Genomic DNA, 25,000 nt, shown 5'->3' with positions numbered 1-25,000 from the left:
ACTTTCCTGCTCCTCTGCTGCCTGGCCTCCTGTGTTTCTCCAGCTCCACACCGTATTAGCTCTGACTCCGGCATCTGCAGTTCTTGCTATCTCCAGCAATATGAAGATTTTTTTGTGGGATGTCGCTAATTAGCCAACTTTTATTGTCTGTCTTGAGTTGAGAAAGTGGTGGTGAGCTGCCTGTAATCCATCTACTGTAGGTAGACACATTGCCATTAGGAAAAGAATTCCAGGATTTTGACCCAGCGATAATGAAGGAACTGTAATATATTTCCAAGTTGGGACGGTGAATGGCTTGGAGGGGAACTTGCAGGTGGGGGTGTTCCTATATATCTGCTGCCCTTGTCCTTCTAGGTGGAAGTGGTTGTGGATTTGGAAGGTGTTGTCGAAGGATCTTGGGTGAATTTCTTAATTGTATCCTGTAGATGGCACACTACTGCTACTGAGCATTGACGGATGGAATGGATGCTTGTGGATATAGTGCTAATCAAATGGACTGCTTTGCCCTGAATGATGTCAAGCTTCTTGAATGTTGTTGGAGCTGCACCCATCAGGCAAGTGCAAAGTATTCCATCACACTCCTGACTTGCACCTTGTGGATGGTGGACAGGCTTTGGGGACTCAGGAGACGAGTTATTTGCTATTGTATTCCTAGCCTCTGACCTATTGTGGCCACTGTGATTAGCCTTGTTGAGTTTCTGGTCAATGGTAACCCCCAGGATGTTGATAGTGGGGAATTCAGTTGTGGTAACACCATTGAATGTCAAAAGGTGGTGGTTAAATTGTCTTTTATTGGAGGTGGTCATTGCCTGGCTTCTGTGCGATGTGAATGTTTGTTTGTTTTTTTTCGCTTGGCAGCCCAAGCCTGGATGTTTCTAGGTCTTGTTGCATTTGAACACGGACTACGACAGTATCTGAGTTGCAAATTTCCCAGTATGTCCTGTGTGCATACAGCAGGATAAATCCACCTTGGCCAATTACCATCCCATTAGTTTCCTCTTGATCATTAGTAAAGTGATGAAAGGTGTCATCAGTAGTTTTATTGAGCAGAACCTGTTCAGAAACAACCTGCTTAGCGACACCCAGTTTGAGTTCTGACAGTGTGATCAAATGCTGTCCACTTGGTTGAATGCAGCTCTAGCCTGCTTGATTGGCACCACATCCGCAAATATCCATGCCATCCACCACCACTGCACCGTAGCAGTGGTGTGTACAATCTACAAGGTGCAACGCACAAATTCATCGAAAATACGCCATCAGTGTCACTGGGTTAAAATCCTGGAATTCTCTCCTTAATGACATGGCTCTGCCTACAGCACATGGGCCACAGCAGTTCAGTAACGCAGCTCACCACCAGTTTCTCAAGGGCAACGAGGGACAGGCAATAAATGCTGGACCAGCCGGAGATGCCTATTTCCCACAGGTAAATAAAACAAAATCTGTGTGTTCTTTGATCCACCACTGATCTGGATCAATGTCAAGGTACTGCACATTTACTTTTATGCAGAGACACTATTTGCAAAATTTTATGGGGGAATGTGGATGGTGATTCTAGTTATTTAGTCGGAGAAGACTTTACTACATGTGATCATTTAAGTAAACTTTTTAAGCTTTTTGAGGTGCATACAAGAGGCTGTGTACCATGGGACCCCACAGCATGAAAGATACAGATCTTGAGCCCAACAGCAGGCATATCAAAACAAAAAGTAACTGCTTTGTTCTGGATGGTGTCGAACTACTACTCTGTTGTTGTAGCTACACCCTTCCAGGTCACAAGTAATTATTTCATCACTCATACCTTTTAGAGAGGAATTCAGAGTTTGAGTTGAGCCTTTCATAACTCTGTTTTATTATAGCAGCACCGTGGTAATCTGGTTTATCCAATCCAATTTATGATCAGAAACTGGTTTCCAGGGTATTGGTTGAGAAAGATTTGATGCTGCTGTTGTTAAAGGACTCTAGGTGATGACTAGTCTTTGTCAATGCAAATTTGAGCTGCTACTTTCAAATCATACTTGAATGTTATCCAAATGGTGCTGTTGGCTGGGACGGTAAACTTGCAAGGAGACAAGTTGTGAATTGAACTGAACATTGGGTCATCACTAAACACCCAGAACTCAGCTCCAAACAAATGCAGTAAACTGAGTATTACAGAATTGTTTCCCTTGACATTGAGAAAGTATTTAATCCAATTACTGCAATAAAAGCGCTCCTGGCAGAATTGAGGCCAATAGAAATCAAATGAAAAGCCCTTCTACAGGTATACTGGAGGCAAGATTATAGTTGTCAAAAAACAGGCTCTGCAGAAGTTCCTCAAAGAGGCTGTTTCAGCTGATCAATCCTGAAATATTTTAATCCAATTGAGGTTGTAGACCTGCTCGCCAAGCCAATGTATTTGATTGCAGACATTTCGTCACCCTACTAGGTAACATCATCAGTGCTCTGTCCCACTTGTTATTTATATGCCTTGGTTTGCTGGGGTGGTTGGCATTACTTCCGGTTCTGTTTTTCAGTGGTTTATGTATCGGGTTCAGTTCAATGCGTTTGATGGAGTTCCAGTTGGAATGCCAGGCCTCCAGGAATTTCCTGGCATGTCTGTTTGGCTTGTGCCATTGTGGATGTGTTGTCCCAGTCGAATTTGTGACCTTTGTCCATGTATGTTGAGACCGGTGTGAATTGGCCGTGCCTCTTAGTGGCTGATTGGTTTTCGTGTATCCTTGTTGTCAGTTTTCTTCCAGTTTGGCCTATGTAATGTTTCTCATAGTCCTGGCAAGGTATTTTGTATATTATGTTAGTTTTATTGGCTGTGGGTATGGGATCCTTTTACATTCGTCAGTAGCTATCGCAGGATTGGTTTGTGGGCTGTTGTTAGGGTTCTGAGTAATCTTGTGGTCAATGCTGATATGCCTTTGATGTACAGTAGGGCGACTGGGAAGGATAGTCTGTTATTGTTCTCTTCTTTTGTGAATTTTATTCCGGTGAGAATGTTGTTTGTTTGTCAGTAGGTTTCTTCTAGTCTTGTGCGTTGGATAATCACGAAGGTGTTATCTACATAGCAGACCCAGTAGTCTGGGTTGTATAGTGGAGAATGCTGTTCGTTCTAACCTTCTTGCATTACTGCTTCTGCAATCAGTCCTGATATTGGGGATCCCATTGGTGTTCTGTTGATTTGCTTGAATATACAGTCATTGAAAGTGAAGTGGGTTGTGACGCACAGATCCAGGAGTTTCAGGGTGCTGTCCTTTATTGGTGCATTTATGTCGTGGGGTGCCTGCCTTCCTGATTCGTCCAGCAAATGGCAATTGTCTCTTTGGCTATGTCAATTGTTTATGAATGTAAATAGTACTGTTGTGTTGAAGGATATCATTATCTCGTCCTTTTTTGATTCTGGTCTCGTTGATGTTGAGGAATTCTTGGGAGGAGTGGAAGGAGTGGGTAGTGTTGTCAACTAAGTATTTCAGTTTCCATTGTAGTCCTTTTGGCAAGTGTATATGTTGGCTTGCCTGGTAGTGAGACAGTGGGTCTGAAGGGGACCCTGGCTTGGGTACCTTGGGGAGTTCGTAGTGGAGTGTGTTGGATCCCTCTGGCTTCATTTTTTTTTTTTTTTTTGGTAGTCTGTCTTGCTGATATATGCTGAGTTGTGTAATTTCTTCAGGGTTGTTTTGATCCGGTTCTCTAACAGTGGTGTTGGGTCTATCACCATCTGTTGGTAGGTGTTGGTATCTGCTAGTAGTGCTTTAGCTTTCTCGATGTATTGGGCTCTATTAAGGATTACTGCCACTTTGTCCACCGATAAGATTATGATGTTTCTGCCTTTGAGTCTTTCAAGGGCTTGCTTCTCTTCTGTGTTGAATGTGTTCCACTTGCCTTTTCTGCTCAGGGTTGGGACTATCGTCTGTCTGATGGTCTGTTGTATTTTCTCCATGAATCCGTTGCTCTTTATTTTTGATTGCAGTGTAGCCAGGAAGTCAGTTTTTTTTTGGTGTCTCTAGCTATAATTCAGTCCGTGTACTAGGATGGTCTTCTCAGTGTCTGTAAGTGGTCGGATTGAGATGTTCTTGATCCATGTTTCTGTGCTGTCTGTGTCATTGTTGTGGGGGAGTTTGGATAGTTTTTCTCGTAGGGCTATTAGTTTCTTTGTTCTGGTCTTGTGCGTTGTACGGTGATGGCTTGTTCCAGTGTGGTTATCCATTCTTGGTCGGTTGTGTTGGAGTATAAAGTTTTTTGGCGTGCAATTTCCAGCTTGCATTCGTGGAGGTGGGCTGTGGGCATCGTTGATCATAACCCTTATCATTCTGCAGCCATTCTGTGTAGCCGTTGTTCATGCCTATGGATTGTTGATCTGTGGTTTATATTTTAAGCTTTGTGGTAATACCTGTTTTCTGAGGCATTCGTGCAGGAAATATAGTTTTTCCCAGTTGCACTCAGATGGATGGCATTTGTCTCCCATCTGCTGGCCAGCTTGAGGGTGTTGCGGTCATAGGTGCTTAAACTTTTTGAGAAGATTCGTGGCTCGGGTTGTAGAGAAGGTTGTAGACTTGCTCGTCGAACTAGTGTGTTTGATTGCTGCCGTTTTGTCACCCTGTTGGGTAACATCATCAGTGTGCCTCTGGTGAAGTGTTGATGTTCTGTCCCACTTGTTATTTATATGCCTCAGTTTGTTGAGGTGGTTGGCATTACATCCAGTTTTGGTTTTCAGTGGTTTGTATATCGATCTGTGCCTCAACCCACTTCACCTTCACCTTCAATGACCGTATATTGAAACAAATCAACGGAACACCAATAGGATCCCCAATATCAGGACTGATCGCGGAAGGGTAATGCAAAGGTTGGAACGAACAGTGGTCCCCCCTATACAACCCAAACTCTTGGGTCTGCTGTGACAAAGATGACACCTTTTGTGATTATCAAACATACAAGACTAGAAGAAACCCACTGACACACAAACAACATCTTCACCAGAATAAAATTCACAAAAGAAGAGAACAATAACTGAATACCCTTCCAAGACATAATGGCAGAACATAAGAACAACAGGGAACTCCAGACTAGTGTATACAGAAAGAAATGCACATACAGACCAGACACTTAATTACTTTTCTCCTCCGCACCACCACCGCTCCCCCAACCCCAGAAGCCGAACAGGAGCATTCATACGGAGTTTTTAAAAAGAATGGATACTCAATAAGCACAATCTGTGACAGACAACAATAAGAAGGCACAACACGGCCAGACGCACTAACGTATTATACAAGATACCATGCAAGGACTATAAGAAACATTACGTAGGCCAAACTGGAAGAAAACTGACAATAAAGATACACGAACACCAATTAGCCACCAAGAGACACGACCAATCCTCACTGGTCTCAATACACATGGACAAAGAAGGACACAAATTTGACTGGGACAACGCATCCATAATAATAGCACAAGCCAAACAGACATACCAGGGAATTCCTGGAAGCCTGACATTCCAACTGGAACTCCATCAACAAACGCATTGAAGTGGACCTGTTATACAAACCACTGAAAAACAGAACCGGAAGTAATGCCACCCACCCCAGCAAACCGAGGCATATAAATAACAAGTGGGACAGAGCACTGATGATGTTACCTAGTAGGGTGATGAAACATCTGCAAAGAAACACACTGGCTTGGCAAGCAAGTCTACAACCTCAACTGGATTAAAATATTTCAGGATTGATCAGCTGATGAAGCTTCCCTGAGGAACTTCTGCAGTGAATTCAGGACACTGCATTGTCTGTTTGTCTGTCAACTATAACCTTGCCTCCAGTATGCCTGGAGAAAGACTTTTCATTTGATTTCTATTGGCCTCAGTTTTGCCAGGGACCCTTTTATTGCAGCAATTGGATTAAATATTTTCTGAATGTCAAGGGAAACAGTTCTGTAATACTCAGTTTATTGCATTTGTCTGGTAGAGTTCTGGTAGAACCTGAACTGAGCATTGGTGATTTGGGGTAATCGTAATGAGGTGTCAGTTTTGAAATTATTGGGGCTACTACTTGCACTGTTTTGATTGGGAGGAACTAATGGATCAGTAATTCTAAATTGTATTTGTCCTACTCTGCACCATCTGTCCCTGTTGCGTCTATACCAATACTTTTCTATCTAACTCTTCCAACAGGTTTTGTTTTGTGTAGTACTCAGTCCAAATGTATCCCACTGTTGTATTCTCCTTGATATAATTGAGTTAATTCAAAAAACAAGCATGAACACTTTATAAATTAGCTTTAACTGATTCTATTTAGCCCACAGGTTTGAGTTCACTGATTTCTATGACTGTAATTGTTTATCTTTTTGTAAGCTTTGATTCAAATTTAGTTCGGGTGAAAAGGGAACTTTTGATTTTACACTTATGCTGTTTCAGCCTACTGCTGTGGTGTCTGAGAATAATATGGCTGGGACAAGTTAGAAAGGGCAAGGCTGTTTCAACAAAAAAAATTGAAATAAGGATGAAAATGTTAAAACTATAGGTGTTAGTGGACCAGGGCTGGTGCAACTTAGGATCCAGAACAATATGAAGGAGCTCAAATTTCTATGGGATAGACAAAGGGAGGCTGGCCAATAAACATTGGAACAATCAAGACTGTAAAAGCACCAAAATCATGGTTGAGCATGTCAACAGCAGGTGACCTGAGAGTGCAGAGTTGCAACATCAAAGTAACTATTGCCTGTGACAGCAGATTTGTAGTAAGTTTTTCCAGCATCTTTTCGCTCCTAGAGAAGAATTCAAGTAATTGGGGCCAAAGACATGATTTCAGTATTTTTAATGCTTAGAAGAAAGTTTTGCTCTTATAGATTGTTTGTTTGCTATTCAGTATCATCTGACAAATTGGAGACAATGGAGAGATTGAGAAAAGTGGTGATGAAGTAGTTCTAGCAGTGTGCATATAATACTGGACACGTTCAAAGGATGTTGCATGAAGTAAGAAATAAGAGCAGATCAAGGACTAATTCTTTTGTGACTTCAGAGGTGCAGATGTGAGAAGAGCCATTGCACATGATTTTGTGTATATGAGCAGACAACTGTAAAGAGGCGTTCGGGGAAGATAGTAAGGTCAGCTATGTCAAAGTCTAAGGAGATGTATTGAAAAGGATGAGAAAAAATGGTTTCCTATGGTCTCAGTCATGTAGAATGTCATTTGTGACTTAACTAAGGGCTGCTCTGATGCTGAGAAGAAACTTCTTTCGGAGGATTTGGGCAATGTATTGCATAAAAGATAGGCACAGGTTTGGAGTTCACAACTTGGTCATGGACTTTGGAGAGAAAAGGGGTCCTGGAAATGGGATAATACTTTCCATTTCCTCTCCCTGCAGTTTTTCTAATGCATAGATTTGGAGCATTGCTGGAAGGTAGCCTTTTATTGACTGTATCTGTAATTGCCCTAAAGGTGGGTGTGAGCCTGCCTTAGACCTGTTGCTCACTGTCAGCAATGTGCTGAGATTGGCTGCCAGCAACCACAATCATCTTCCATTTCCATGACTCCAGCCACTCTAGAATTTTCAAGTTTCGTTGAAATCAACTTTTCTAAGGTTTCACAATGCCTCACTCAGTTAAGTGCTTCCTTGATGTCCAGAATAGTCACTCTCCCCTCCCGTGCTCATTATTTCATGTTTATACCTGTAAATTGTGATGTTTTTCACAAATGAAAGTGCCCCTAATGATGGTAAAGCCCAGAGTTTGTTTTTGATACATCAGTATTTAACACGTGAAAGACAATTTAAATTATTGAGCAAGGAAAGTAAAACAAAACCAAATTTATAGCTAAGAACCTAAAAATAGAAGGTCCATTACATTGGTGTAGTGCTTGGTTGGAAAGATTTTTAGTCTGCAGTAAGTTTTATCTGTATTTACACCAGGAGCGGCAGATGGCATTTAATTTAGATAGATATGAGATGCTGCATTTTGGAAAGGCAATTCAGGGCACGACTTACACACTTAAGCTCCTGGGGAGTGTTGCTGAATAAAGATACCTTGGAGTGCAGGTTCATAGTTCCTTGAAAGTGGAGTCGCAGGTAGATAGGACAGTGAAGAAGGCATATGGTATGCTTGCTTTCATTGGTCGGTGCATTGAGTATAGGAGTTGGGAGATCATGTTGCAGCTGCACAGGACATTGGTTAGGTCACTATTGGGAATACTGCGTGCAGTTCTGGTCACCCTGCTATAGGAAGGATGTTGCAAAACTTGAAAGGGTTCAGAAAAGATTTGCAAAGATATTGCCAAGGTTGGAGGGTTTGAGCTATAGGGAAAACTGAATAGACTGGGGCTATTTTTCCCTGGGATGTTGGAGGCTGAGAGGTACCTTTTTTATAGAGGTTTATAAAATCATGAGGGGCATGGATAAGGTAAATAAGTTTTCTTCCTGAGGTGTGGGGGACTCAAAAACTAGAGGGCATAGGTTTAAGGTGAGATGGGAAAGATTTAAAAGGGATCTAGGGGGCAAATTTTTCAGAGGGTGGTGTGTTTATGGAATGAGCTGCCAGAGGAAGTGTTGGAACTGGTACAGTTACAACATTTAAAAGGCATTTATTTGGATGGGTATATGAATAGGAAGGGTTTAGAGGGATATGAGCCAAATGCTGGAAAATGGGACTAGATTAATTTGGGTTGTCTGGTCGGCACAGACGAGTTGGACTGAAGGGTCTGTTTCCGTGCTGTATGTCTCTATGACTCTTATCTCATAAATAACTTGAATATTTTTCTTGGTGTGTACTGTGTACCATCAAATTATGAAGGTGTTAATGTACTTCAAAGTGATTCACATAGATGGATTTCTCATTTTACAACTCATTGAAAAATGAAGTCGCACACGAACAAACCTTAAAGACTCTGAAGGAATGGTGTTTTATGGTTCGATGTTTGTATTTATTAATTGAGTTAGTGAACGAGATTTGAAATCCGTTCTCAATATTGGATTTCCTAACTAAATCAGGGTTGTGAGATACTACTTTGCTTAATTAAACTAAGTACTTCATTGAAATGATTCTTAATTCAGCATTAATTTGTAATATAATACACTAATTATTAAATCCAGCTACTCCCACCATTCTAGGTGGTGCTCTGCTAGGACCAGTATAATTATGAACTTACTGCAATGAAGAACAAACCACCGGCCAACCTATCTGCAGATGTTTGTCATTTTGCAGTTTCATCTCCTTTACATTTTTTTTTAGTGCTGAATGACACAGCAGAGAACACTATGGCCTAAATATTGTAATATTTATGGAAACAACCTGTTTTAATTTTTTGATCGAGTAATTATAGCACGAGATCGGCTGTGAATTGAAAACTACTTTATTGGTTTGTCCTAGGATATGAGAAGCAATACCACAATGAATCTGTGAATAAATGTGGATACAGTGTGGAGTTGGAGAAACACAGCAGGCCTGACATGCTATGTTCCTCCAGCTTGACACTATCGGTTCTGGCTTCCAGCATCTGCAGTTCTTGCTAGCTCCAAATAAATGTGCTTTTTCTCAATGTTTTATATCTTTCATCAATGTCTTTCTCTGCTGAAGGGAGGATTATCCCTGACATCAGTACATGCCTACCTGTTAGATTTCCCCAAATCCCATCCTTGGTCAGAGCCTTCAGCTCTTCTACAGTAGTTGTAACTGATTCCAGTTGTGCTATCCAATGATATTCACAGACTTGCACCTGTTATAGGAAAAAGGAATTTTTGCCCTTCTGTGGATGGCGGTGTTTTTCACAAAAACAGCTGCACCAAGAACGTAATGCACAGCATGCAGCAAAGATGTTCAAAAGGAACAATGACTTGAACAGCATAGATTAAATTTGTGACAGTGCAGTAATAGGGCAACAATATTGTATCTCTACACAGCATAATTGCCATAGTATCTTGTGTAGCAGCGATATCCTGTGATTGCATTTTGGTTAGATGTGTATGTTGTTTGAGACATTTTGTGTTGTAAGTGTTTCAAAATTTAGACCATTGTTCTAGAGATCTGACTGTGTTACTGCCTATCATTACTTTTCCTGTAATGCTGCACCTGTGCTTGATCTAAAAATTTTGTCTATATTTTTGCTAAAACCCATCTTTCCTTTGGAGGAATTGCTACCTATCTGCTGGCAACAAAAGTGAACTATGAGAATTGGATTTTGTGAAATGAATGTCCTGATGGAACTTTCTACTTGCAGCTCATAGTACACCTGTAGATATGCCAAGCCGAGGTCAAAATGAGGATGGAGATAGTGGAATAGCACGGTCAGGTATTTATTGCATTTTTTTGGATGTTAAGATCAAAGAAATCTAATTTTAAACCAAAATATTAGATCATTTTTAAAACTGCCAATTGTACTTGAAATAGTAACTTTTCACCAGATTTATTGTAAAAATGAAAACTAGAAGGAATTAAAAGTTATGTACTTAAATCATATTTTATAGAACTTTTGAGTTGCAGAGGCTCCTAATTTTCACTAATGGATTATTTTCTGTTTCAGAAACTATATTGCCGCAGTTGGAAAATAACTTGCTGTTGTCATATCACTGTAAATTGTGCAATTGCTCAATGAAGCAGTCTGTGGTCGTGGTTCATAATGATCTTTTCATTTTTTTTATCTTGCAGCATCCCTCAGTAGTCTGTTAATTACACCATTCCCTTCTCCAAATTCCTCTTCCACCAGTAGCTGTGCCAGTAGTTTCCAGCGACGCTGGCTACGAAATCAGACTACCAGTCTTGAAAATGGCATTTTTCCAAGGTGGTAAGTTTATTGTTTCCAATGTAATTTTGCATTCATTCTGAAGGAATGAACTGGTAATGGTAAATGATTAAGAATGGCAATTGAACTTTTTTTGAAGTAATTAAATTGGGTAACGATGACATAATTAAAACATGCTGTTTAAAATACCTACAAATTAGTGATATTATTCAGAGTGAGAAAGTCTATAAGAATGGCTTCTAAAAAGCCTGGGTTCCTGTCCTACATGCTCCAGAGGTGTGTATTAACAACATTTCTGAATTAGCTGATTTAAAAATATCTACAAGAATGTCTGTGTGAAAATCATGGAGGTGAAACTGTATTCTGCTAGTGGGAAGTAGACCTCAGAGTATTGTTACTAGAGAGGGTGATCTGCATGATTGATAAAATAAACTGTAATACTAATGGAATTGTTGGAAGGTGATTCGGAATAACTTTAATCATTTGCTGTTGTGGTTGCGCTTTTGGTCATCATATGTTCTAATATCTTTGTGACTCAAATGTTGTTTGATCCACTCCTATGAACTGCCTTGATAACTTCATCAAAGGTGCTATATAAATGCAAGTTATCAGAACTGCAAGTCATAGAATGGTTACAGCACAGAATGGGACTATTCAGCTCAGTGCGACCAAGTCTCTCTCCGATCCACTCTACTAATCCTGCTCTTTTTCTTCATAATGCTCTCAACCTGTCTTCAACCTCACCTCCAACTCTAACAGTTACTTGAATATACCTCCAGCAGACTCTTTTGTTGTGATTCTAAAATGAAAGAGATTTTGTCATCATTTGTCCTTTCGCTATTCATGTTAAATTGGTATCTTCTAGTTCTCAACTGCTTCTGCCATTTGAAACAATTTCTCACTTCTATCTATTTCCTCATGATTTGTAAGGTTTTTTGGTCATAATTTAAGCCTCAATCCCTCTATTAATTTGTTCATTTGAGATTTTATCCAGTAAGGCAACAGGTTACCGTAATGGTACAGTAACTCAGGAAATATTACTTCAGATAAAACAATGCTTCTCAAAGCAGGGGAGTGATTTTGCAGATGTACTGCATCTCTTGCTTGCTTCAATTTGGGGCAGGTTGACACTTGGCCTCTCTCCACACCGCGGAGGTCGTCTTACTTTTGGGCAACAGGATAACTTCAGCATGGTCACCAAAAGCTGCTGCTACTTTGCTGTTTCCAAGCTATAACCTGCAATTTGATCAATTATATCCTTGTACTTGAGATGAAATTTGGTGTGATTTATCGCTAATTGGTTTAAGATGCAAGATCAATCTCTAATTGGCTTTAAAGGATGATGAACATTGACTGATGTCACCTCCCGTTATCTCCTGACTGGTTCTTTTAAGTTAATTATCCACAGACCCAACCTTTATCTGTTATTGTAACTTTGCTATCCTCTTAGGGGAAAATAAATGTTTTTCTTACTTGCCTCTTTCAGGGAAGAGGCATGTACTGTCAGGACCAAATGATTGATTGATTGATGTCAGGCTCATATCTCAAATCTGTTATTTGGTAAAGTTCCCATTAAATCAAACACTTGTTTATCACTGACCATTCGGTTGTCTTAGAGCACTTTAAATTGTTTTCCTTTGTGTGGTGCTTGAATGCTTGGAAAGAGTTTACTTTACTTTAAAACAAAAATAAACAGAAGCATCTAATTTTACAGTACAGAAGGAGGCCAATCAATCCATCATGTTGGTACTGTCTCCTGAAAGAGCTACACAACTAGTCCCATTTTCTAGCCCTATCTCAATAGCCCTCTAAATTAATCAATTTCAAATATATATTCAGCTGTTTTGAAACCTCCTGGATTCTGCCTCCTCTACTCTTCCAGGCAATGCATTCTGAATCCCAACAACTGAATAAAGAAGTTTCTCCTCATCTCATCCTAGCTGTCTTGATGGCAGTCTTGAAATTGTGACCCCTAGTTACTAATGTACCAACTATTGGAAACACTATATCCTTCGTTTATCCTGTAAAAATTGCCAGAATTTTGAACACCTAGTGAGGTCATATCTTAATCTTCTCTGCTCCAGGGAGGATAAGCCCAATTTTTCTAATGTTTCCTTGTATCTAAAATTCATAAGAACTGTTTAAACTTGTCTGGTCACCTTCAGAGAATTATGCACGTGAACCCCAAGGTCCCTCAGCTCCTGTATTCCCCTCAGAGTTGTACCATTGAGCCTGCATTGTCTTTCCGTGTTTCTTTTATCAAAATGTATTACCACCATTTCTCTGCATTGAAAATCATTTGCCAACTGTCTGCCCATATGGCCAACTTGTCAATGTCCTTCTCCAGTTCCTCCGTGTCATCCTCAAATTCACTATTCTCCCTAGCTTAGTATCATTTGCAAATATAGAGATTTTGTCCTAAACACCCATCTCAATCACTTGTATAAATCAGAAAAACAGGGGTCCCAACACCAGTGCATGGGAAACACCATTTTCAGCTCATCTCTGATATGTGGCATTCCCATCTATACCTACCCACTGTTTCCTATCTTTTAACCAACCTCTAATCGATGCTGCTAAGGACCTGTCAATTCCAAACATTTCTAATTTGCTAACCAACCTGCCATATGGCACCAGATCAAATGCTTTCTGGAAGTCCAAATATACAATATCCACAGTACTGCCCTCATCCACTGCCTATGTCACCTTATCAAAGTACTCAGAATTAAATTTGTCAAGATGTGACCTGCTCTTTACGAAGCCACGTTGACACACTTTGAGAAAAAGACAATGTTTACCTTTTTATCCTATTTTATGGCCCCAGTTGGTTTTCCCACTATTGATGGCAAACTGTCAGGTCTGTAGTTTTGTGGATTATTTCTTGCCTTTTTCTTAAACAACAGTGTCACATTTGCAATTGTTCAGTCCCCAGGACTAATCCTGTGTTCAAGGGGCCTGGAAAATTTCTGTCAATGGCTCCGCTCTTAGATCTCTCGACAATCGAGGATGCATCCTGTTCAGGCCTGGCGACTTCTCTACCTGGATTGCTGTCAGCCTTTTTAAGACCTCTTTATCAATTACTATACTGCTTGGTTGCTCAACACTCAACCCGGCCATTGTCACCATTTTCTAATTAGGTAAAGACAGAAGCAAAGTACTTATTTGCACCTTTTCCATACCCTTTTTGCTTCAGTAAGAAGCTTGCCCTGCTTGTCCCTTTATGGGCTCCACTCTATCCTTCACTAATCTTTTTACTGTTATTAGGTTTGAAGAACATTTTACTATTTGTTTTAGCACAGCCTTTCCTCATGCTTCCTCTTAGCCTTCCCAATCCAGCTTTAGACCCTCTCCTGCATTTGAAATACCCTTCCTGATTTATATTGCTACAGTTATTCTGGCAGACATCATTCATGTCTCTTTTTTTTTTTTTCTTTTATTTTCTTACCAGTGTCCTTCGTCATCCAGGGTATGCGAGCTTTGGATATCCCATATTTATTTCTCATGGGTGTATACCTAGCTTGTACACTACTAATCTCTCTTTTTGAAAGTCTGCCATTTTTCATCCACTGTTTCATCCACTAATCAACCTGTTCCGGTTAAACTTCTAGACCCCTAAAATCTGCCCTTTTCCAGTCTGGGATCTTAATACTTGACTGTTATTCTTTTTCAATTTAATGTTGAACTTTATTATATTATGATAGCTATTTCCCAATTGTTCCCCCACTGTAATGTTCCCTACTTGGCCTGCCTTATTTGCTAGGACCAGAACCATCACAGCTCCCTCCCTGGTAGGATTGAAAATATACTGTTCCAGAAGGTTCTCCTGCACGCGTTGCAGAAATTTCTCACCTTCCGTGCCCTCTGGTCTACTGTAGGGTAATTGAAATCATCAACTATCTCAACCCTACATGTCCTGCAGATTTCCATAATCTGCGTACACATCTCTACTACTTCCTACTGTTTGGATGTCTGTAATAAATATCCAACAAGGTCATTGCTCCTTTCCTATTTATCACCGGCAACCATATTGCTTCTAATTCAGTAGCTGCATCTTATTCAAGGGATGCAAAAGATCCAGTCCTGTTCTGTTGAGCCATGCATCTGTCAATGCTACTATGTCCTATCCTCGAGCAATTTCTGCTTCCAGTTCCCCAGTTTTTGTTCACTATACTCTGTGCAATTACATACATACAACTTTTAATCCTGCTGTTACCTCTCTCTCTTGCCCATGGGAAGATAATCCCTTTTTTTGTTGTCACTACTCAAGCTTTCCCTCACTTTCTTTTCCTTATTCCCCACCTTCTCTCTTTTTGCCCTCTGGTACATCCAAAACTTAGCCCCCTCAGTCAAACCACCCCCCTGCCTTACAAGTCTAAATCCTGTGCAGAATCACCTCTTATGATTTTGTGCAAAACAGTTTTGCCTTTGAATATTATTATAGAGTAAATTTGGTCACCAGCTCCATAAAATGTAGAATGAAAGTATCAGTGTTCCATTCCTTTAGATCTATGACAGCTACCTTGTTGAAGTCTTGTGCCAATTGAAAGCCTACAGTAGGATATGGCTTGGTTCTCGGACAGTTTTTCAGGTTTCACAATTTCCATTCATGTCTCAATTTTTCTTTCATGTGGGCATCACTGACAAAGGTAGCATTTGTAGCTGTCTCTAGTTGACTTGGGTAGATTGCAGATCAACTTCACAGGGCAGTTAAGAGTCAATCACATTACTGCACTGGCATGTAGGTCAGACCAAGTAAGGATGGCAGATTTTCCTTCTCCAAGGGGCATTAGTGAGTCAGATGGGTTTTTAAAACCAGTCGATGATGGTCAACAGGATCTCCGTTCTGGGACTAGTTCTATATTCTCGATTTATAAATTGCCCCGGTTACCATGTTGGCGTTTGAACTCATGACTGCAGTATATCAGCCTGGTCTTGTATCACAACTAATACAAATACCAGTACTGTTTTTTAAAAAATGTTGTTATACAGGATGTAGAAACAGTGAAATTGTGAAATATTCTTAAGTCTGGTTGCATGAGGTTTGTATGTTTGCTCTGTTTTAAAGCATTTTTAAAAATGCATAATTTGGTAAAGCTGCAACATGGTACGGGTGGGATTTGTATAAAGTTGAATCCATTCTGGAATTATTGAAATTGTAAAGTGTTTTTTTTTTTTTTAACAAATTTTTGATTTTTTTTTTCAACTTCTTGGATGATGCAGGTCTAAAGGATTAAACAATTACAAACTTAAACACATTTCAAATGTTGCATTTAGTCAAAATGTTATTATTTTCTAGAACAACTTACAACAACTCCAGAACAAGGGCATAGCTTGATTATGATCCTTAAAAAGGGCTATAAGCTGGAGGATCTCAAACCTTATAAGTTTGGATATTAAATATAAATAAGCAAAACAAGGCCCCTTGGTCTTGTAACTAATACTAAAACATTAGGATCAAGTGAAGCTGAGGATAGTCCCTTGATATTGAAGTACTAAAATCTGCAATGGTTACACTTAAAGCCAAGCAATATACTATATTGGTCAAGGAATATTCTTCTGTTGTGTGATTGTAACTAAACTAAATCGTGAAATGTTAACTTCCCAACTAATGCAACACAATTTCAAGTCCTTTTTGCTTAAACTTTCTCTCATCTTCTCCAAGTCTAGCTGCCCCAACTTGCCCATTCCGTCTTTGTAACTCATTCCCAGAACCATTCTTGTAAATCTTGTCTGTATGCACTTAAAGCTTGTTGCCTAGAATGGACGCACTATTCCAGTTGAGATTGAACCAGTGTTTTGCAAAGGTCCACCACAATGTCCTTGCTGTTGTACTGTATAAAGCCCAGGTTCCCTTGCGCCATATTAATTGATTTCTCAACCTGCCCTACCACCTTCAACTTGTGCACTTCTCACCCCTTGGTTCCTCTACTCCTATATCCCCTTGAGATTTGCATCCTTCACTACGTTGCTTTTTCTCATTCCTGTATGACATATTTTATTTGCTTATCTCTAGGTCTTCTATTTTAATTCTCAAATTAAAATTTGTGAGCCTATACTTCTGAACTAAATATCAATATGTGCATATATTCATGTTTTCATAGTTGATTTTGGCCTTTTATGTTTAACCTTTCCTTATTTACAAGGTCAACTGAGGAGACATTCAGTATGGCAGATGAGAGCTATGCTTCAAACCCTCAGATGGTCAGAAGGAAGAAGATAGCGGTTAGTGTTGTTTTCTCTCTGCCAGAGAAGGAAGAGGAAAACAGGACTTTCCAGGAGTTCTTCTTTTCACATTTTCCTCTCTTTGAGACCCATCTAAACAAGCTAAAGAGTGCCATTGAGAAGGTACCAAGAAATTATAATTTTACAATATTTTTATCAAAGTCTATTGGTTATATTGCTAGATGTGTTCAAGACAAGTGATTGCCTGGAGTTTCCCCTATTAAAAATTCTATAAAATTACGTAATCTTAGTAAAGTTTAATCTATTTTGGATTTATTTTATTGACCGTATCCCACCTGCAGGTTTTAAGAATTTCTGTTGAGATTGTTTCAACTATATTAGTCATCACTCCTCTGGAGTTGCCCATAGCTCCCCAAGGTTGCCATAACTAAAGCGAAGTTAATCTTTTGTTGAGAATAGGAGAATTTCCATCATAGAGACCCCTTCATGAGGTGAGGTTGGGGTGCGTTGATGCAAATGAAGTAGTTTGACATTGTATTTATCTTACAGATATTTGTGAGATAAAATTTAGTGTGGGTGGGTTTTCACTAATCAAAATTTTGAGCCCATGCTCTAATAAAAGAATTTAATGTACATTGTTCTTTAATTTTTTTTTTGGTAGGCAATGATTACCTGCAGAAGGATTGCAGAATCTAATCAGAGAGTGCAGATTTACATCAGCCAGGTAATGGAGGGCCTGGGAGAATTCAGGTGAGACATGAAGAGATCAGTGTTGTTCTGTTCTCCTGTATTTGAGCACCACTCTCTTTCTTTCTTTCTTTCTTTCTTTCTTTCTTTCTTTCTTTCTTTTTGCAACCTCATGCCATTGCTGAAACTATTATCTGAAAAGAATGTTTGCTATACTTACGAGTACTGTGATTCCTTTCATTGAAGAGTTCATTATTGCAATATTAATAATATTAAAAGCCAATATGTAAATTGCCTTTAAATTTGGCATCCACTGGAGTCTGGCTGTTCCCTGACCTTGATCAAAATAATGTAATACTATTTGCTTGAATTACCTGGACAACTATTTCATAAAGAAGACATTTAGAATTATTTCTGAATTGACGGTGAGATGTTACAGCATGGCCAAGATTGGTTATCCATATCCATGCTTATATCACCTGTGATTGCATCTTTTCAATCAAGTTTCCATCCTAATCACACAAGACCTGGTTATCATGGTTATATATTGGCAGAGGTGACATCGGTGGGGTAGGCCCGGCAGTGAAAGATGGCGACTTAGTCATTGGTTGGATCAGGCTCTGGCAGTGGCGGAAGCATATCACAGTGACGTTGAGGTGGTCCCAGCAGCGAGGGATGCAACATTGGTTAATCTGCACAGGTGGCCGTGAGGCAGTGGCAAAGGAGTGTCAGCCAACGGCAAAAGGTGGCGCCTGAAGATTGGCGACTTCATTGGTCAGATGCACTGTAGATGGCGGCAAAGCGGTGGAAAGGGGCTGGCGGCGCAGGTGTTGTTGATGATAACATGCCTCAGGACTAATAGGCTCTCTTTAAACTATATTTTTCTTTCCTTATTCTTTAAAATATTCAAAATGGCACTGAATCGTGGCACAAATGAAAGCTTTTCACTGTATTTTCTTGTATTCTTACTGTAAAATACACACGATTCATTAATCGTTCATCAAACATGACTTTGACAAAAGTAAACTATCTCTACTCCTCGTTGATCTGTCTGGAGCTTTTGGCATTGTTGATTCTCCATCTCTATCTTTCCACTTTGTTCAGCAAGTTAGAACTGCACGTATTTGGCTCCATTCTTATCTGTTTAACTGTAGCCAGACAATTATATGGCTTCTCTTTCTGTTCACACATCTTTCGTCTCTTGTAAGAAACTATTAAAGCCAAGGACTCACTTTTTGTTATCACCCTTAACTTGAATTGTCACCATTGAATATTGTGCACATCCATTCTCTGGTCTTGCTGTTCTAACCCTCCTGGAAAAATATACTAGTTTAGTTTACATTGCCACTCCTCATCCTGCCTAACTGAATTACTTTACACTTACTTGCATTAAATTTCATCTGCCATATCTGCCCATTTCACTAGTCTGTCTTCCTGACGTATATTACTATCTTTCTCTCTCTACGTTTGCTACACGGGTCTTTAAATCTTTTTGATAATTTTAGAACCTGAACATCACCTTCTGTGTCCATTACCCACCCCTACACACCAGGCCATGTCATGTCAAGTCATGTCATGTCATGGGCTGCTTTCAGCACGATCAACCCATTTTGCCCACTTTATGGGCTTCATTTCTGCCTATTTGTTCACTCACTCTCCTAAAGAACCTTAGTGTACCTGATGGGTTTTACAAAACTAATTCTGTATAATATACGTAGCTAGGATGCAATTTACAAATGAGAGAAGTATGATCTCTGTGTAACTTATTTCCTGTTTCTGTTGGCCATCTTTTGTCATTCTGCGGTCAGTCTTGTTTTTGAAATGTTCACAAGATCTAGAAATAGCAGCTAACAAGATCTTTTCCATTCCCTAAAATAACTTTTTTTAAGATCTTATTTTATGTTGCACAGTGTTTTCTAAATGTGCATTTGAAAACTCCTGTGCTAGCCCTGACATGATCTCCCATGGCCTGACAAATTCTCCCATCCAGCAAAGAGCAGGTCCCAAGGTTGTTGGATTACAGAGAGACAAACTGTGTTAACTGCACAAATCGCTTCAATTTATTCTGTTAAGGTTAAAAAAAATTGGAAAGTTATATGTTAACTTAAATTTTATTGTGCATAAACTCTTAAGAATAATTTTATAAATATCATTTGAAATTGTTGAAAGTACTTGTTTGCTTTGTGATTTATACTTTTTTGTGCATATGTTGCAACTAATTAAAGGATCGCATAAGTTGTATGTAACGTTCAGTGACTGGAAAATGCTTTTAAGGAATAGTTAATTTATAAATTGTGTTTTCTCTGCAGGTCCACTGTATACAATCTTTACACAGTTCCAAGGATCACAGAGCCTGCATGGCTTACAATGATGTTCAACACATCAGAGAAGAGTCGGCTATGCCATTGCTTTATCAGAGATTTCACCTTGCTGATAGAATATATGTCAAAGAATCAGTATGTATATGGTCATCTTAGAATGTTTGCGTAAACGTCAAAAAACTTAATTTCATTGGCAGAGTCAGTAATGTTAAAATGCTCAAAGTTCAGTTTAATATTGGTAACACTTCCAGACAAATTCTCCATAGTGGTCATTTGTGGCAATGTCTGCTCTCTCACTCCTATGTAGATACAGTATTGAACAGCTATCTTGGCGGTTGTTGGCTTGCTCACTGAGCTGGCTAGTTATCATATAGATATTTCATCACCATGCGAAGTAACATCAGTGCAGCCTCCAATGAAGTTGATGTTGTTCTATTCCGCTTGGTGTTTGTATGATCCAGTCTGTTAAGTTGGGTTGTGTCATTTCCAGTTTTGTTTTGCATGTGTTTGTAAATGGAGTCTAATTCCACATGTTTGTTGATTGCATTACAGGTTGAAAACCGGCCTCTAGGAATTCCCGTGCATGTCTGTGTTTGTCTTGAGCTAGGCTGGTCAAGTTGTCCCATTTAAATTGATGGCCTTCATTGTCCAAGTGCGCTGAGATGAGGGAAAGTTTGTCGTGTCGTTTTGCTGCTAGCTGGTGTTTGTATATCTTGATGGTTAGTTTTCTTCCGGTCTGGCCAATGTAATGTTTGCTGCAGTCATCGCAAGGTATTTTGTGAATTCTGGTCCTGCATGTCATAGGTACGGGGTCTCTGGTCCTTGTGAGTGTTTGTTGTAGTGTGGCTGTGGGTTTGTGTGCTGCTGTGATTCCTAGTGGTCATAGGATTGCCAGTTCTGATATGTTCTTGATACAGGGTAGTGTGGTCAGTGAATTGGGGCATACTGTGTCCTCTTGGCATTGTCTATCTTGTAGGTACCTACAGATGAAGTTGTTGGGATATCTGTTGTTAGCAAAGACCTTGTATAGGTGCTCTTCCTCCTTCCTGCATAGTCCTGGTGTGTGGCAGTGAGCTGTGGTCTGTTTGAATAGTGTCATGGGTGATTGCTGTGGAAATTGAGGATTTGGTCTACAGAGGCAGTCATACAAAGACTGGAACACACTACCGTCTTCCTCGTACAGACAAAACTGTGGATCCGATACGTGGACAACACACTTGTCGTCATTAAACGCACCGAGTTAGAAGGACACTATCTCATCAACATTTTCACCACCAGGATCAAATTTAAGAGAGAAGAGGAAGACAACAATGAACTTCCGTTTCTAGACGTCGGGGTAGAACGAATCACCAACGAGGAGTTCCAAACCACAGTATATAGGAAAGCAACCCACACTAACCAAATTCTCCACTTCCTCAGCAATCACCTCAATATCCACAAACAAAGCTGTGATAGAACACCTGTTCAAACGGGCCACAACTCCCTGCAACATGCGAGAACTACGCAAGAAGGAGGAAGGGCACCTTTCCAAGGTCTTTGCTAACAATGGATATCCTAACAACTTCATCTACTAGATAGACAATGCCAAAACGACACGACAAACTTTCCCTCATCTTGGTGCACTCGAACAATGGAGGCCATCAATTTAAGTGGGACAACATGACCATCCTAGCTGAAGCCAACCACAGACGTGCATGGGAATTCCTAGAAGCCTGGTTTTTAACCTGTCATGCAATCAATAAACATGTGGAATTGGACCCCATTTACAAACAGATGCAAAACAGAACTGGAAATGACACAACCCAACTTAACAGACTGGATGATAAAAGTACTTAGCGGAATAGAACATCACTTCGTCGGAGGCTGCACTGAAGATGTTACCTGGCATGGTGATGAAATGTCTGTACAATAACCAGCCAGCTCGGTAAGCAAGCCAACAACCCCGTCCGCAACCCGACCTACAAATCTTCGCAAGAACATTAAACCATCAATGCATTTGAAGCATTTAGATTTTTCTCTTGAGCAACAGCATTTTAAAAAAAAAAAAAACTCATTCATGGAATGTGGGCATCACTGGCAAGGCTAGCGTTTGTTGCTGATTCCTAACTGCACTTCATGTGCCTTCTTAAATACTGCTGTCTATAGGGTGAAGGTACTTCCATTGAGCTATTAGGAAATTCCATGATTTTTCCACCAGTGATAATGAAATGGCAGCATGTTTCCAAGTTGGGTTGTAAGCTTTCTTTCAAGCCACTTGTAATCGGTGATTCTACGTGTCTTCTGCCTCCAGCTTAGTGGTATAATTTGCACGTTTGGAAGGTGCAATCAAAGGAGACGTGGTGAGTTGGTGCAAAGCAACTTGTAGATGGCACATACTGCTACCATTGTCTGTGCTAAAAGACCTGAAGGTTTAAGGTGGCGGTTAGGATGCTGATCATGCAAGTTGATTTTGACCTGGACGGTGTCAAGCTGCTTTTTTAAGCACCATTTCGAGCTGCACTCAGCTTGATTAGTGGCGAGTGTTTCATCCCAGCCCAGAATTGTCCAAGCGCCTCTAAGGCCCAAGTCAGAAGAGTCAACAGGTGGGTCAGTCACCTCCGCCTACACCGCCCCTGTCGTACTACACATGTTTATCTTCTGGTCAATGGTGTACCCCTCTCCTGGACTTTGAGGTGGTCAGCAATTTGAATGCCATCAGGTGATGGTTAGATTCTCCCTTTTTTTTTGGAAATTGACATAGACTGACTTTATCAGCCCAAATCCTGAATGTCCTTCAGGTCTTTTCTCCTCATGAGAGTGAAATGCTTCAGTATCCAAGGAGTTATGAATGGTACCGAATACTGTGAAGGTCACTGTAAACAACATCCACTGCTTAATTTAAGGTGTTATTTGATTGAATAAGGTATTTTAATCTGAAGCTGTAGATTCACCAGGTTGGCACTGGTGCTATTTTGACATGATCTGTGAACCAGTGCTGTCATTGAACCAGTGCTGTCATTGAACCATGGTGGTTTCTTTTCTTGCCAATACCATTCGTGATGAGGAATGTGCTAGGCCATGAGGCAAGAAATTATAATAAAAATCAATTCTGCTGTTGATGGCGCCCATCGATTCCCAGTTCTGAGCTGCTAGATCAGTCATGATTTCTCAGCATGATGGTTGTGCTGCAAACAGTGAACAGTATTTGTGGTGTGATAAGATTCCAAAAGGACTATCAATACTGTTGCAGACAGACCTATGAGAACTTTTTAAAAAAAATTATTGGTTCTTTCACCACCTGCTGCAAACCCACAGTTATGTCCCCTACAATTTAACCATTTCAGTGTGAAGTTATTCAGCCATTCATGAAGAAGAGCTTGGAACTCCCCTGACAGTAGAATCCTTGCTCTTTCTGCCCTCAACATTTCTTTAAATCAGTGCTCCTTCATGTCGACTACCACTTGACTCAGCCAGCTGAAGGCAGTGGGAGGTAATCAACGGAGGATGTTTCCTTGCTGTGCAAATGAAGTGAACTGGAATATTTAACATCTCCTTGAATGGCTTTAAATGGAGATTTTGTTTTTGAAAAGGAATGTTTTATAGAACACAGAAATCTGAACGGATGTAGACCATTTATCTATCGTGTTCACACCCACCATATTTTTTGACAATTGCAGTTCTTGTTTCTTTGATTCTAGAACATAGAACAGTACAGCCCCTTCCGCCCACGATGTTGTGCCGACCTATTATCCAACTAAGATCAGTCTACCCTGCATACCCTACGTTTTGTTATCCTCCATGTGCCTATCCAAGAGTCGCTTAAAAGTCTCGAAAGGATCTGACTCCACTACCACTGTCGGCAGCGCATTCCATGCATCTACCTCTGACATCTCCCCTATACTTTCCTCCAATCACCTTCAAATTATGCCCCCTCGTAATAGTCATTTCCACCCTGGGAAAAAGTCTCTGACTATCCACTCTATCCATGCCTCTCATCATCTTGTATACCTCTATCAAGTCACCTCTCCTCTTTCGTCGCTCCTAGCTCTCTCAACCTTTCCTCATAAGACCTGCCCTCCAGTCCAGGCAGCTTCCTGGTAAATCTCCTCTGCACCTCTCTAAAGCTTTCACATCTTTCCTGTAATGAGGTGACAGAACTGAACACAATATTCTAAGTGTGGTCTAACCAGAGTTTTACAGAGCTGCAGCATGACCTCGTGGCTCTGAAACTCAATCCCCCTGCCAATGAAAACCAACACACCATACGCCTTCTTTACAACCCTATCAACTTGGGGTAGCAACTTTGAGGGATCTATGGACGTGGACCCCAAGATCCCTCTGTTCCTCCACACTGCCGTGAATCCTGCCATTAACCCTGTATTCTGCATTCAAATTCAACCTTCCAAAATGAATCGCTTCATACTTTTCTACATTCCATCTGCCACTTCTTTGCCCAGCTCTGAGTTCTGTCAATGCCCCTTTGCAATCTACAACAGCCCTCCATGCTGTCCACAACTGCTCCAACCTTCATGTCATCGGCAAACCTACTAACCCACCCTTCCACTTCCTCATCCAAGTCATTTATAAAGATCACAAAGAGCAGAGGTCCCAGAACAGATCCCTGCAGAACACCACTGGTCACCTAGTTCCAAACTGAATACTTTCCATCTACTACCACCCTCTGTCTTCTATTGGACAGCCAGTTTTGTATCCAGACAGCCAAATTTCCCTGAATCCCATGCCTCCTTACTTTCTGAATGAGCCTACCATGTGGAACCTTGGAAAATGCCTTTGCTAAAATCCCATATACACCACATCCACTGTTCTACCTTCATTGTGTTTTCGTCACGTCCTGAAAGAATTTAATAAAGCTTGTGAGGTATGACCTGCCCTCACAAAGCCATGCTGACTATTTCTAATCAAACTGTGCTTTTCCAAATAATCATAAATACTATCTCTCAGAATCCTCTCCAATAATTTGCCCACCACAGAAGTAAGACTGACCGGATTGTAATTTACAGGATTATCCCTATTCCCTTAAACAAGGGAATGACATTTGCCACGTTCCATTCTTCTGGCACTACGTCCAGTGAGGACGCAAAGATCATTGTCAAAGGGGCAGCA

General features: G+C 40.4%; 1 protein-coding gene across 1 annotated transcript; it reads left to right on the top strand.

Moving 5' to 3' along the window:
• Window positions 1–8,709: 8,709 nt before the first annotated feature.
• On the top strand, window positions 8,710–20,066 carry LOC125481572 (folliculin-interacting protein 2-like). The gene is made up of 5 exons (XM_048593297.1): window positions 8,710–10,256; window positions 10,613–10,748; window positions 16,850–17,051; window positions 17,551–17,639; window positions 19,886–20,066. Exons 1-5 carry the CDS (start codon window positions 10,205–10,207, stop codon window positions 20,064–20,066), a joined length of 660 nt encoding a protein of 219 aa, XP_048449254.1. The 5' UTR covers window positions 8,710–10,204.
• The last annotated feature ends 4,934 nt before the right edge of the window (window positions 20,067–25,000 follow it).

Source organism: Rhincodon typus, unplaced genomic scaffold, assembly GCF_021869965.1.
Source record: "Rhincodon typus isolate 14 unplaced genomic scaffold, sRhiTyp1.1 hic_rhity00002629, whole genome shotgun sequence".
Taxonomy (NCBI): Eukaryota; Metazoa; Chordata; class Chondrichthyes; order Orectolobiformes; family Rhincodontidae; genus Rhincodon; species Rhincodon typus.
Note: the sequence above shows the minus strand (reverse complement) of the source record. Positions and strands in the feature narration are given on the sequence as shown.